The sequence below is a fragment of the Perca flavescens genome, chromosome 2 (genome assembly GCF_004354835.1).
Source record: "Perca flavescens isolate YP-PL-M2 chromosome 2, PFLA_1.0, whole genome shotgun sequence".
NCBI classification, from domain to species: domain Eukaryota; kingdom Metazoa; phylum Chordata; class Actinopteri; order Perciformes; family Percidae; genus Perca; species Perca flavescens.
In genome coordinates, this window is record NC_041332.1 from 38,072,668 (window position 1) to 38,087,681 (window position 15,014).

A 15,014-nucleotide genomic window follows, 5' to 3' on the forward strand; every position below is an offset into this window, starting at 1 on the left:
GAGGCCACTAGAGGGCGCTGCCACTATAAGTATATGAGTCCCAGCCTTATACTGAGGCGTTGTATGTCATGCAGTCATGCAGTCAAGCATGGTGGCCCAGTGGTGGCCCAGTGGTTATCACTGTGACCTCACAGCAAGAAGGTTCTGTGTTCCAATCCAGGTGGCCTTTCTGTGTGGAGTTTGCATGTTCTCACCATGTTTGCGTGGGTTTCCTCCGGGTGCTCCGGTATCCCCCACCATCAAAAACATGTACTAGGTTCTCCAGGCAGTGCCCTTGATAAAAGCACTGGCTCAGATCTGGAGTTGGTCCTTGGGCACTGTGATTGGCTGCCCACTGCTCCCTTGAGGGATGGGTTAAATGCGGAGAATGAATTTCGCTACATGTACGTGTATGTGACAAATAAAGTACCTTTAACCACACAAGACTGAAGAATTCAGAAGTAACAGCTTTTTGATTGCTTAAATTAAGAACAACATGTTATGTTTTAATGTGGAGAGAAATGACATGTCCAGTATTACCACTGACTAATAACTAACTGTTTCCAGTCACAACAAAAGCTCTGTGGTCTTTGCTTCATGATAGGATTTATAAGGTAGTTTTGCGCCTGATCAGAGCAACTTCCTGCAGGGTATTTGTTTGTTTGTTTCAATAATTTTACTGACCTGATGTGTGCCCATCAGGATAATACAAAACCTTAAAAGAGGAGAAATGACCTTGATGCAGAACGATCCAGTAGTTTCACTTATAGCGGATGTCTGCAAACCTGTCATGGTTGCTTTTTGTCTTGTTATTCCCACATAACACACGCTAGAGAAAGAGAGTTACTGTTTCATGCTTCCACAGACTTTGAGAAATTCATCATCTGTGACATTTTGTCATGAATGAATCCCTGGAGGACAGACTCTGCTCCATATATATATATATATATATATTACTATATATATATATATTACTATATATACTACTCTCTGCTCACAGAGAGTAGTAGAGACAGAGCAGCACTTTCTACTCTACTGTGACAAATACAAACAAATTAGGGAAGTCTTCTTCCCCAAATGTAAAAGTCAGCGGAAAGAATTTGAGACACTTTTCAGACAGGGACAAACTGCTAATTATGTCACAAGTTTTAACAGTGTAATGTTGTTGAATGATTGTTCTGTAGCATTGTACTCCTCGTGCCTTTATCACTTTATGTTTAAGTTGGTGTTCATGTTATAGTTCATGTTGTACCAGTTATTGTTAATTCCTTTTATTTATATGTTGTCTGCTTTGGCAATATAAGCAATGTCTTGTCATGCCAATAAATCTCTTTCAAAAAAATTGAGAGAGAGAGAGAGAGAGAAAGACAGAGAGAGAGAGAGTGAGAGAGATGGGGGGAGAGAGAGAGTGGGGGTGAGTGTGTGTGTGTGTGTGTGTGTGTGTGTGTGTGTGTGCGCGCGCGAGTGATTGTCTTTTACATAACAGCTCTTTGCTTTCATTCCAGTAAAATTTGGCCTTTTAAGTTAGCCAATGTTCTCTTTCTTGAGGTCCAAACTAACACTGCAAGCTAAACTGATGTGATGATGTCTGGTGCCAAATTAATTTATCTACATGTGCTGTCAAAAAAAGTCTGTACAAAATTTGCATTGTATCATGAAATATCCTTTCAAAATTTTATATTTATCAATAATATCTTCTCGAGTATTTTTAGAAGGGAACTGATTATACACATCAATGAGTTCCTCTGCATATGTGAAAAAAGTGGCTGGAGGCTACAATAGCTAATGCAATTTGCTAATTGCAAAACACACCCCATTCTCCAGACAAACTATTTGTGGTCAAGTTGCATTGTGGGTAATGCAGGTGACAGGCAGGAATATGTGAAATATAAAAAGATGTTATTGTGATACTATCCATTATGAGTCCAAGAATGTAGAGATAAAGGTGGAGTTCTCTTTTTTTAAACCTTTATTTATCCAAGTCAATTGAGAACAACTTCTCATTTGCAACAATGACCTGTCACATTGACACAGTTCCACATTCATACCTGGAAGCTGCCCAGTCCAACCACAGCCTGATCTGCTGGCCACTGAGCAGCTCCACTGGAGCGGTTGGGGTTAAGGACCTTGCTCAAGGGAACCTTAGTGGTGGTGATGAGGGAACAGTGCACTTTCCCCACCCTTCTCTGTATGTCTGGGGATTGAACTGGCGACCTCCCGGTCCCAAGCTTGCTTCTTAAACACTAGGCCACTACTGCCATTTGAGTCAATTCCTTTGTCATTTTTTACAAAATATTCACTCGGTGCAAAAGTATTGTCACAAATATCTGTTTCCTGGAGCTTCCGTTGCTCAGTTCTCCTTCACTGTTTTAGCCAATCAAAACAGAAAACAGGTTTCAATACATTTTCAAAAATAAAAAATTTAAAAAACATTATGATAATTAATGTTTTTTAAATCCTATCACTTACTTGCATTTGAAATGTTTTCGTATGTGTATTTAGTAAATGCTGCAGCTACAGTGCACATATTCTGTGTAGCCTACAGCAACTAAATCATTCATTGGTCACCTTCACGGAGCCATGTACACTAATATATCTTGCTTTGGTTTCCACTCCCAAAACACCTCGTCCATGGAGATGGGCACACATTTAACAAAATTAGCCCTAAATTGGTGGTTGTGTTGCCTATCAATCCTGTTTGATTTATATCCACTATCATATATCAGTGTAAATGCTGTGCCTTTGCTGTTGTCACACTGTAACTGGGTAGGATTCGTTGAAACCTGTCCTCCTGCAACATTGCCATGCTTTTGGTGCAGAACACAATTAAAATAGGTAATGATTGAAGTTTTATTTATTGATAAATGTCATCTCTTAGTTGTTTTTTTTTTACTTATTTATAGGTGTCTCCATGCAGTTGTTTAGTGTGAATGTGAGTTTAAAAGGCATTGATCACACCTTCATTATAAACTAAACTGTATGTGTGTGTGTGTGTGTGTGTGTGTGTGTGTGTGTGTGTGTGTGTGTGTGTGTGCGTGTGTGTGTGTTACCTGCCATAGAGGATACATTGATAATGGTGCCTCCTTCCTTGCCGTACTCTTTACTCATGTGTTCCAGTGCTAAGTAGGTCCCTTTAATCACAGAGGTCTGGAAAGATAAAGAGACAACATGGTCACAGTGGAAGGCAAGTGCAGCACGTATGCAGGAAGTGAAACTGAAAGTAAAGCCATGAACCTACTGATAAGTAAAGATATTTTTAATTGTGTCTGTTCTCTGCAAGCCTACTTATGTGAAAACCCAACTGATACTGTATATACTGTATAGTGAGTAATGCACTAGTAATGCACTACTACTTATTGTGTCATAATGGAATAAAAGTATACGCAAAGTTGTTCTAAGAGTGATGTGGTTTCAATCCACATGATAGTATTAAACGCTTGAATGTAATGGACATTTACCGTTCACTTGTCTTGCTACGTTACATCTCTAACTGGATGTCATGGCATTGCATTTTTTTTCTGATTATTTTTGGGCATTTTGGCCTTTAATTGACAGGACAGTCAGACAGGAAAGGGGAGAGAAAGGGGGAAGACATGCAGCAAAGGGCTGCAGGTAGGAATCAAAACCTGGGCAGCTGCGGTAAAGACTGAGCCTTGGTACATCTTGCTCTATCTGCAATACTGTTTTTAAACAGCTTAAGAACTCTTCGTTGTTTTGCCTTTAGAGTCATGGGGTTATGAGAGCTGCTTCCACTAATGGAGGTTTAGCTGCCAGCTGGAATTCTACTTGTACTTAGAAAATTTTATTGTAGGGCCTTAGGCTTGGTATGGCAGAGGGGGGAGGCCCTCTGATGTAATGGAGGAGTTGGAACAGCCCATTGTTGCACTCTGAGAGGCCTGAGCCGGGGTCTTTTAAGGACAATTTGGCCTCTGGTTTGATAGTGGAAGCATTACACATTATTAGCAGAACAATCTGTTCCACAGTGTTGCGAAAGGTGGATAAAAAGTTCATATAAGATATCACCAACTACATGTTATTTTAGTAGATTTTTAGTTAACTATTGAACCCAGCAGACTCCAGACAAAATGCATTACATTTCCCCAATGCACTTCTTATGCACATTAATGCAAGGTGAAACATTGGAACTAATCTCATATTAAAAAGAAAGTTGTGTCTCTCAAATTTGAAAACCAAAACCATCGCTCAGTAAACACAAGCTTTCTTCCGGATGACATCATCACGCTCACTCCTGCAACTCGTCTTGATGTAAGAGCCCCGTTTAACACATTCTCCAGTTTGAAGACAGCAAAAAGTAAAGCATCAGAAACAACAAAAAGTATCATCTACAGCAGGGACGTGCTGGGACGTAGACATTTGGAGGGGCCATTAATCTAATTTGGAAAAAAGGCACCATAAATAATATTTATGTATATACAGTGTTTGAATAACGCTGTTTAAAAGAACGGCGTTAGGTAACAGCGTTATTTTTTCAGTAACGGGGTAATCTAACTAATTACTTTTCCCGTTGTTACAACGCCGTTAACGTTACTGGACGTTAAATGCGGTGCGTTACTATGCGGTGATTGAATAAACTGTGTAATCCGAACGCATCCCTGGCTCACAGCTAGTGAGGAGGTGGGTTAACAACGAGGTAAGCGATTATGATTGGCTAAGGCATAGTCATGTTTCATGGTAGCCAATCAGAGCCAGTGTTTTTACACACATGCCAGCACACGCGCCACAAACACAACAGCTAAACAGATTCAGCAGAGATGGCGAGTCAAGAGCAATCCGATGAAAAGTTGGCATTTTCAAGGTGGAGATATAAGCACTACTTCAAATTCATTGTGGTCAAAGGTAAGAACGTGCATGTAGTGTGTGCATTACGTCCAGGAGCGAAGACTTTGTCGACATCCGTTGTAAGCAACTCTAATTTAATGAAGCATCTCACAAACGACACACGCATCTGCAAAGCTAGTGGCCAAAACCAGCGATACCTCCACCACAGATGATAGCTCGCCATCCTCTAGGAAGGACTCGGAGCAAAGTCCTCCAAGCATTAAAAGCTAGATCTGTCTGCCTCACAACAGAAACCTATGACACAGGCTGAAGTCAACCGTATGACAGGAAGGTATGTTGTTAAAAGTGTAACATCTTACAAAGATAATACTTGAAGTGCAGGATAAATCTCTTGCTGTCTGTCAACGTGCAATAAATATCGAAAGTTATGTACACCTGTCTGTTCTACTCATTTCAACTGACTTGTGAAAACTGCTAAAAAAAATCCAAATTCTTTGACATATAGCACCTTTTTTTTTAAAGTAACGCAAATAGTTACTTTCCCTGGTAGCGAGTTACTTTTATTATAGAGTAATTCAGGTACTAACTCAGTTACTTTTTTGAACAAGTAGTGAGTAACTATAACTAATTACTTTTTTAAAGTAACGTTCCCAACACTGTGTATATATACTGTATATTAAAAAGAACAATTACAACATGACTACAGCTAGTAAAAGTATTTTACTCAACTGGAACTTTTGATATACGTAAAATAATAACTAATTCACAATGCTATACATGGCACGACAGAGACACACAATTTACTGTGCATTTATTATTAAATGAAACATTTGTTTTAATGAGTTATTACCCTTCTCCAACTTAAAGAAAATGCTTCTGTAAAAATAGGCCAAAGCTAACACTTTATGCTATATATATACTATATATGTTTTTTAAATGCAAAGTTTAACCAACTGGGACGTTAATTTATCATCTAATAACAAAATAAGGTGCCTTTCCTTTTACTTTCACTAACGTCACATCTGATTGTTGGTTGAAAACTCACGAAACATAGTGACAAACAACAAACAATTTATTTTTTTTTTATTTATTTTTTTTCTCTTTTTTTTTTTACAGTGCACTCTGTATCACTCACTACTTTGAATCAATCTTCCTTCCCCATTCATCTGTTTGTGTCGTTGTGCACTGCAGTCAGTCTGTTTTGTTTATATTTCACGAACTGTCAGCTGGTGGAAAAGGCCGAGACGGAGGCTCAACGAGCCCGCGTGCACGTAACGGTATGTGGACGAGCGAGGTAGAGAGGGACTGAAGAGAGAGAGCGCCTGGCGGCATTAAAACAAAGCAGGAAATCCGAGAAATAAAACGTTGTTTTCGCCGATTTATCACTCGAAATGCAACTGTAGCAAGCATCTCACTATCGCTAACGTTATCCAAATTCATATTTCGAAACAACAAATAATATATCCAGCTACAAAAAAAATCGAAAGTTAAACAGAAATACAAAGAGTCAATGGCTATGAAGATGATAGGCTACACCGTCCCGTCTCGTCTCGTTGGTGTCTTTCTTTGGTCTGAACTTGCTACTGCACTCAGAGTAAGTGGTAGGCTACAGAGTGAAATGGTAAGTTGTTGTTAATGACTTTTACTTGCTTAACTTTAGCTACGTTTACTTGAGGTAAAGATAAAGGGATGTTTTAGCTGACTATGGTAAACAATAGTCTAGCTAGAGTAAAATACAAGAAATACCTAATTAACCTAGTTAGTTATCCGAAGTTCTCTGTTCTTTGCCATTAATATAGCATGCTATCTCTATAGTATTAACAGTCCCCACAGAATGTTGTCACTGAAAACTAAATGTTATAGTGTCACTGTTAATGCTATTGTACTGTTATATCCTTCAATTTATTGAGCAGATGGATACTGGATGATATTTTGAGAGAGGGAGAAAGAGAGAGAGAGAGAAAGAGAGAGGGAGAGAGAGAGGGAGACAGAGAGAGAGAAACAGGAGTTTGGCAGGGCAGCTGATTCTGAGGGAATTGGCTTGATTGAGGTAAGTTATGTTAGTGGTCTGCAGCAATGGTTCTCAAAGTGGGGTCCAGGGACCCCCAGGGGTCCTTGAGGGGGTCCCCAGCAAAAAGTGAAATAACTTATTTTCACTATAATTCCATCCATAATTAACACAATGTTTCATAGATTCATTCATAGACTTTCTGTAATAAAACATCTAAAAGCAAAAATCCTATCAAATGGGGACCCCTGGACAAAATCTAATCAAATGGCTGTTTGTGGTCTAATCGGCATTTCAGTTTAGGGGTCCTTGATGTCTAAAAGTTTGAGAACCACTGGTCTACAGGGCTAAGAAAATGTGAGGCGTTTTGTTTTCTTCCTAAACAGGCATTTGTTGGCAGGTCTAGGCACTAAGGCATAGCCTAAACTAAATTATTTTATGATATTTATTATATATATAATTTTTGTAAAAAAGTACGTTCAACGTACGTTCCCCCCATGCAGCTTTGATGCGGCTTTGAAGTATCTAAAAGCTAACATTAGAATAACATTTGTAAGTAAGATTTTACAAGGTAAAGTTTTGCATAGCCTGGGGGCTAAGCCCCCCCTGTCTTTCAATCCTAGTGACGTCCCTGACCTAGCATGATTCAAGAGCCCAAACCATCAAATCCCTGAGCCTCTCTCTTCTCTACAGAACACACACTAATGTAGCGGACGTAACGTACTTACGTTAGCCTGCTGCTGCAACATAGGCTGTCATTAGTTCTGTTGATAACGTAGCATTTTATGTTACTATAACTAAAAATGCTGCGCAACGTGATGCAAACGTTACAAGCTGAAGCTGCATGTTATTCAAAGCTCAAGCGGAATTTTTGGTTACTATTCACGGGGCATTTAATTGTCATACTCTCCATAACTTTAAAAACTCATGTGAAGGCAGAAGGGCTGGGCTTTCTCGCTTTAATTTGCGGTGCTCCGTGTGTGAGAATAAAAACAAAGTCACGTGACTGGGGGCTGAGGGCATCGCTGAGGGCAAGATTGGATGATATAGAGATTTAATCTGACTTAACTTTAGTAATGATTGGCATATTATCGTAATAATGCAGCCACCACAGCAAAAAATATGAAAAAAAGAAAGAAAGAAAAGTTTATTTAGGCTCTTTCACCAAAGCTAAGCCAATCAGGCCAAACGGGCAGTTGCCCGGGCAACAATAGCCCGTACCTGTGCACGTCCCTGATCAACAGGAACAAATATCACCAGGCATCCTGCTGACATCCCAATGCCCCTGGCACTGTTCACTCTGGCCAGGGCTCCTGACACTAGAATGCCAGAATTCAGCTCCTTCTGCCGGTTTTGGGGGTGTCTTCATTGACCTAACAGCAGTTTCTCTATATTTGGCACTGATATTCAATTGGTAAATCTTGCCCTAACACCCCGATCTTTGACTCATAGAGCTACTAACAGCCCATCACCCTTAACCCTCTCGTCTCTCCGATCAGCTTGAAAGGGCTTCTGCTACTTTCTCGACCAATACGACTTAACAATCTATTGTTTGATATTGTTACCATTACTGAGCCATGCCTATTCTGTGATCATCAGCCAAACACATCAGTACCATCAAAGTTACCTTAGTGTCATTAGCTTGTGATCTAAACTTTTCAGAGGATGTCTACGCCAAAAGAGAGCTTAAAATCGATGTCTTCCTCTTACCACAGGCTTGACACAGTCAGCATACACATCATTTTAGATACACAATTCCTCATGTTGCTCAAACCACAGAAGCCATGTTCTTTCCAGTTTTCTCAGATGCTTCAAATTCACCGTATCCACCCCTAACTTCGACCCACATGTCACGCTTACATTCCAGTCTAATTTCTCAAGGAAAGGATATTTTCTACATAAAGCAAGATAAGCAAATCGATTCCACCAGCGCCCACTCGCCTTGTATCGGGTCCAATCCTTTTCACACTCCAGAGTGTAACATCGACAGATCTTCTCTTCACTTCTGAGTCGGCACAAGTGGCTACTTGATTCTGGTTCTACGAGCACTTTCGCCATGTCTGGCATTTCTCTGGTTCATTACTCCGGATGCTATCATGGGCAGTCGATTCCCCCAATTTTTCACCGCTACATACGTTCATATCATCCTTGGCCTTTGAAATGGTATCCCAGAACAATTAATACAACCGTGGGCCATTATTCCTCCGAATTGTTCCACCGCTACATTCGTTCAGATCATAACAATCTCAGCTCCACTCTTTCTTGTTTTAAGTAACTGGAGATTTTGGGGATCCATTGTGCCCGATTGCTATGGCGGATTCCCTACCAAAGCCTCCCCACAACGCAATCCACATCAAGTCATCTGATGGCTCCAAGCAACTTTATGTCTTGCATACCGGCGACTTCATTGCTCGCACTCTAATCATCATTCATTATTAAATTGTTCAAACGTATCTGGTTGATGATGTGGTCCTTTCTAGTAAATTGTATTTTGTTGTGGCTTGATTTATTTGTTGTGGTTTAAGTGGGCTATTAGCCAATGACATTTCTTAACTTAAGGACTGTCCATTCCTGACAGTCTTCTTTCTACCCGTGGGTAACGAGGTAACGGCTGCAGGCGTTAGCTTCTTTTAAGGCTGGCCTGGAGATCCACATTTTTAATTCTAAAAGCCTATCAGTAGATTATCTGTGGCTATGATGAGCAATGTGATGTGTGATCCGTCCCAAGTCCCAGAAAATAACTTTCCTCAGAGGAAACTCTCAACAGAATTCCCAAACTGTAATGACACGGAGGGCTCCTACGTGATTAAATGGGGTAAAAATGGTGACTGTGATAAACCATGATTGCCACAGCCTCTTATGTACCCACCTATGCCTTTTTCTAATCCCAACCCGTGCCCAAGTGTGCAACAGGTGAGCCAAGGAAGCCAAAAGAGCATTTGGACCACTCCCGACGCATTTGGCTGGGCGCACCTGATCTGGCCTATGCTGCTTGTTAATTACCATAGTTAGTTACACCTGGAAGCTGGTGGACAAAAACTCATTGTCCCCCCTATTCCAGACTCAGTGTCTGGAAATACAACACAATGGACAGATAAGGACATCGCTAGGTTAAATCTGCGTGCATTTCAAATGTGATTTGTGGTGCAGCATGACACAATATGACACATCATCACTGCAGGTGGAATAATACACGGCAAGCAGTGTGTTTGGTGTGGTGAGGTTGATCCAATGTTGCAAAGTGAAGCAATGCTGTTCCTTAACAAAAAAAACACAATTTCTTGTAAATTTGTGACATTAATCTCAGAGAATATTTAGGTTTTCCTCCCCGTAAATTTATGGCTTAAATCATAAAAATTTTGAAAAGACAAGCGTTATTGACTGTTCATTCACACAACTTTTGGTGGAAAAAGGTAGAGAGTAGTAAATATATATGTGTGTGTGTGTGTGTGTGTGTGTGTGTGTGTGTGTGTGTGTGTGTGTGTGTGTGTGTGTGTGTGTGTGTGTGCTACCCTTAAGACCTGAGTATTGTGCTACTTATACTCTTAAGAAGTGAGTTTTGTGCTTGTTAAGTGATATTGTGAAGATCTGCTGCATGTCACTGGTCCATGAGTTTGTGTATGTATTGTACTACATCTGTACAATTTGTGTCCCTGTATTATTTTTCTTTATGTGGACATAAATAAATGGTTAAAATGTGTGTTGATGGTAAAAAACTGTCTTGACTTGAAATCTTTTCATCTTACCAGGTTGACTTGTATGGTCTTCTCCCAGTTCTTTTCATTGTTGATGCCGGCGTTGTTGATAACAATGTCCAGACGACCAAACTGGTCTACAGTGCTCTGGAATGCATCTATTCCAGAGAAACAAAAAGCCAGTTAATGATGGAAGACATTGACACAGGATTGCATAAGAGCTGAAAAGCATGGCTTTTCATGGCTTGGCACCACACCCACCTGGCTCCGATCTTATCTCACCAACAGACAATAGTTTATCAACATCAACAACTGCACCCCCTCCACTGCTCTTCTGTAACAAGGCATCCCCCAAGGTTCGGTGCTTGGTCCTCTCCTATTGATACTCTACATCCTGCCACTCGTAAATAAATGAAAACATGATCTCCACTTCCACCGCTAGGGCGATGATGTCCAGATCTACATTTACACCAAATTCATCACCAGTTATCTCCTCCACTCAGACCGACTGCCTCACTATCTATTTATTAAACCTGGATCCAACTCAATTACAATTAAATTTGCAAGCAGCGTTGGACGGGTCCTCGCACCTCTCCGGGTGTCGGGATAACCAACGTGGTCCACATAGGGGGCAGAGCAAGCTGTCCCTAATGAAACAGGAACCCTCTGCTGAGTGCAATGGCGTGTCACACAAGATTCTACAACAAACGGTTCGTTAGTTCTGAAAGTTATGACAGTTTTGCACACCTATTTATGAAACCTTAAAATATAAAATTTTCACAAGGCCTGATGTGTGTGCAAATTTTGGTGACTTTTTGAGTATGTTTAGGCCCTTATAAGGCCTGCGAACAGGTGTAAACCGAGCCCTGGGAATCCTGCTCTGCCTTTGAAAAGATGGGCTGATCTGGAATCTTGCTCTTTATGAGGTCATAAGGAGCAAGGTTACCTCCCCTTTCTCTGCTTTGCCAAACGAGCAAAGTGGCAGTTGGTCAAGGCCACCCCCCTCCACCTTGCCCCCACCTCTCTTCTCCTCAATAGCTACAGACACAGAAATGGCACATCCTAAGGAAAGCTCATTGTGGGACAGGCTCTAGTGGCTGTAACTGCACCAAGGCTTAATTTCGGGAAAGAGACTTCAGAGACAGTATTAGGGGACCACTAAGGTCTATATAAAAGAGACTTCAGATACAGTATTAGGGGACCACTAAGGTCTATATAAAAGAGACTTCAGATACAGTATTAGGGGACCACTAAGGTATATTTAGAAGATACTTCAGATACAGTATTAGGGGACCACTAAGGTCTATATAGAAGAGACTAAAGATACAGTATTAGGGGACCATGAGGTCTATATAAAAGAGACTTCAGATACAGTATTAGGGGACCACTGAGGTCTATATAAAAGAGACTTCAGATACAGTATTAGGGGACCACTAAGGTCTATATAAAAGAGACTTCAGATACAGTATTAGGGGACCACTAAGGTCTATATAAAAGAGACTTCAGATACAGTATTAGGGGACCACTAAGGTCTATATAGAAGAGACTTCAGATACAGTATTAGGGGACCACTAAGGTCTATATAAAAGAGACTTCAGAGACAGTATTAGGGGACCACTAAGGTCTATATAAAAGAGACTTCAGATACAGTATTAGGGGACCACTAAGGTCTATATAAAAGAGACTTCAGATACAGTATTAGGGGACCACTAAGGTCTATATAAAAGAGACTTCAGATACAGTATTAGGGGACCACTAAGGTCTATATAAAAGAGACTTCAGATACAGTATTAGGGGAACCACTAAGGTCTATATAAAAGAGACTTCAGATACAGTATTAGGGGACCACTAAGGTCTATATAAAAGAGACTTCAGATACAGTATTAGGGGACCACTAAGGCCTATATAAAAGCATCCAAAGAGCACCATGTCATGGGACCTTTAATACATCTAAAACTTTGCTGCTCACTCATCAAAACACACATCTTCAGATTAGCCTTCCACCTACAGTAGTCTTACATATTATCTACTGATAATACTCAGAGGTGTATAAAGTACTAGAGACCCATACTTGAGTAAAAGTACAAGTGCTCTATCAAAAAAGTGACTTAAGTAGAAGTTGAAGTGCTCTTTAAGCACCACACTTAAGTAGAAGTACTAAAGTATTCAACATTTTTGTACTTAAGTATTGCAAGTAGTTTATTTTAAAATCTACGACTCAAGTACTGAAAGTAAAAGTACAAGTATTGTGTTATTTAGTTATTAAAGAAAGCAGTCAAAAGTTTGAATATCATATTGTTTATATTATTTCAAATGTTTATCCTCAGGATGTAGCCAAAGGAATTAACAAATATTAAATATATTATATTAAAAATAACAAATATTAACAAATACTGAAATAAATGTACAATTATCAAGTAAAGTGAAAGTAAAATGAACATCCTCTCCTGCACAATAAAGATTAAAGCCCCAAAAAAGTACAGATACAGCCTTTTAGTACTTAAGTAGAGTAGTTAAGTAGTTCTACTTCGTTACTATACAGCTCTGATAATATTTCCCACCTTTGTATCACACAATTTTAGTACACTCTACTGATCTACATCACTATGTAGACCACAATTATACACTAACTATATTGACTCTTTACCACATTTCAGCATTTTATATAGACTGTCTTTTCATACTTATTGTGTTATCACTGACCTACATCACTAACTAGACCACATCTTGCACAACTGTATATTGACTCTTCACTACATCTCAGCAGTGGTTTAGACTGTCTATTCATGTATATTGTGTTGTTATTATCTTATCGCTTTTGCATATCCTCCAACTTACTTACACTTCCCTTTGCGCCGGCTTTGTAGTGCCTACCTAATCTGCACTTTATGTAGCCTATTGTATTCTTTTCTTGTTTTTTATTGTATGTGAAACTGTATGTTGTCTTGCATGCTATGCTTTTCTTGGACAGGTCATCGTTGCAAATGAGAACCTGTTCTCAACGGCCTACCTGGTTAAATAAAGGTTAAATTAAAATGTTTTTAAAAATAGTTTAATTGTTTCACTTTTAATATGCTTGTTTTTATGTATTGGTTTTATTGCTTCACTTGGTTTTAGTGTAAAGTGTCTTTTAGTATTCTGAAAAGCCCTATATAAATAAAAAGTAGCTGTAGCTCAGTCCCTAGGGACTTGGCTTGGGAACCGGAGGGTTGCTGGTTCAACACCCTTGAGCAAGGGACAGCCCCCTCACTCTGACATTTCTCCATTAGTACATGTATCCTGGTATCCAGGTCCTGGGTGTATGTGTGGTTCTCGGGCCTATGTGTAATGTGTGTTATAACTAACAATAGAGTGAAAAATTGTAATTACCCCTCACGGGATGAATACATTTTGTCTTCTTTCTCCTCACCAGGGACTTCTCTCAGTAATCCCAGTTATATTGGGGTCACAGAAACAGACTCCATGTAAATAAATTAATTTTAGCATCGTAAAATACACTTCATTCAAAGTGGACAGAAACAAAATAAAACTATGAAAAGCCGTTTTGGTTCGTCTTCCCACATTTCCAACAATCATAACTCTAATTTTGGTTGAACTAAAAAATTGTTTACCGATTTACATTTTGTATTGTTTTTTTTAAATGATGTCTGGTGTATTTAGCGATGGACCTCAGAGCTGTTTCTTGTTAAACAAGAGGGTCTTATAGAGGTTTTTAAAAGGTCTATCACTGTAGGATCATTTTCATAATGTCAGACAATTAGAATAATAATCTGAGCCTGTCAGTGTCAAAAACAGAACTTTTAGTGGACCAAATTGCCAATGCACAATGTTACAATGCAGGCCAGTCTGTGGCTGCCGGTTACAGCGTTCACGATTAATACTGGACACATTTCAAAGATTGTTGTTGCTATCAGTCACTTACACATAACAACAAAGGACAATAAGGTCCAGGTTGAAAAGAAACAAAATTACCCTTAAAGTTTAACTCTCTCGGCACCGCTGCTCTCTCCCTTTCTCTCTCGCTCCAGACACATCTGCAGACTGCAGTTCAGTGCGGCTGCTGGGGAGCGCAGATCTATTTCTTTTTTCTCTCTGTCTTTTTTTAAAAAAGAGTTGTGAAGCCAACAGCAAAGCCCATCTTTAATTTTAATGAAATCAAACAAAGAAAAATGTTCTCCCCTCGTCTTAAAATTGTCAAAAATGTATACTACAATCACCTACTTCGTTGTCCAGCTGCTATGAATGCAGAGGAGGAGAAATCAGTCTGCACAAAATCATCTGAGAAGTGTTTGATGATTATATGTTTGTGCTTTAGAACATAATCACTGCTAAACAATCATAAAGTAAGCTGTATTTCTCTCTCCCTACTTAACTGTACAATGACAGATTCAAGTAGCTAAAAAACATTACTTCTGCTGGTGTACAGTTGGACTGGAGTATGTGATGTTAGCTGTTCATTGAATATGACGTGTAAAGCATTTCTAGAACTTAAGGTAATTGTTATGCATTGCTCCCGTGTTGACCCAGGTCAT

At 39.6% G+C, this 15,014-nt stretch overlaps 1 protein-coding gene across 2 annotated transcripts in view; it reads right to left on the reverse strand.

Moving 5' to 3' along the window:
* Positions 1-15,014, reverse strand: part of hpgd (15-hydroxyprostaglandin dehydrogenase) — a 34,516-nt gene that overhangs the window by 13,912 nt on the left and 5,590 nt on the right. For both annotated transcript variants that reach the window (XM_028588329.1, XM_028588321.1), the window contains exons 3-4: positions 10,534-10,640; positions 3,030-3,126 (exon numbers count right to left, since the gene is read on the reverse strand). In XM_028588329.1, the coding sequence (XP_028444130.1) occupies positions 3,030-3,126; positions 10,534-10,640 (204 nt within the window). The remainder of the gene's footprint in view (positions 1-3,029; positions 3,127-10,533; positions 10,641-15,014) is intronic.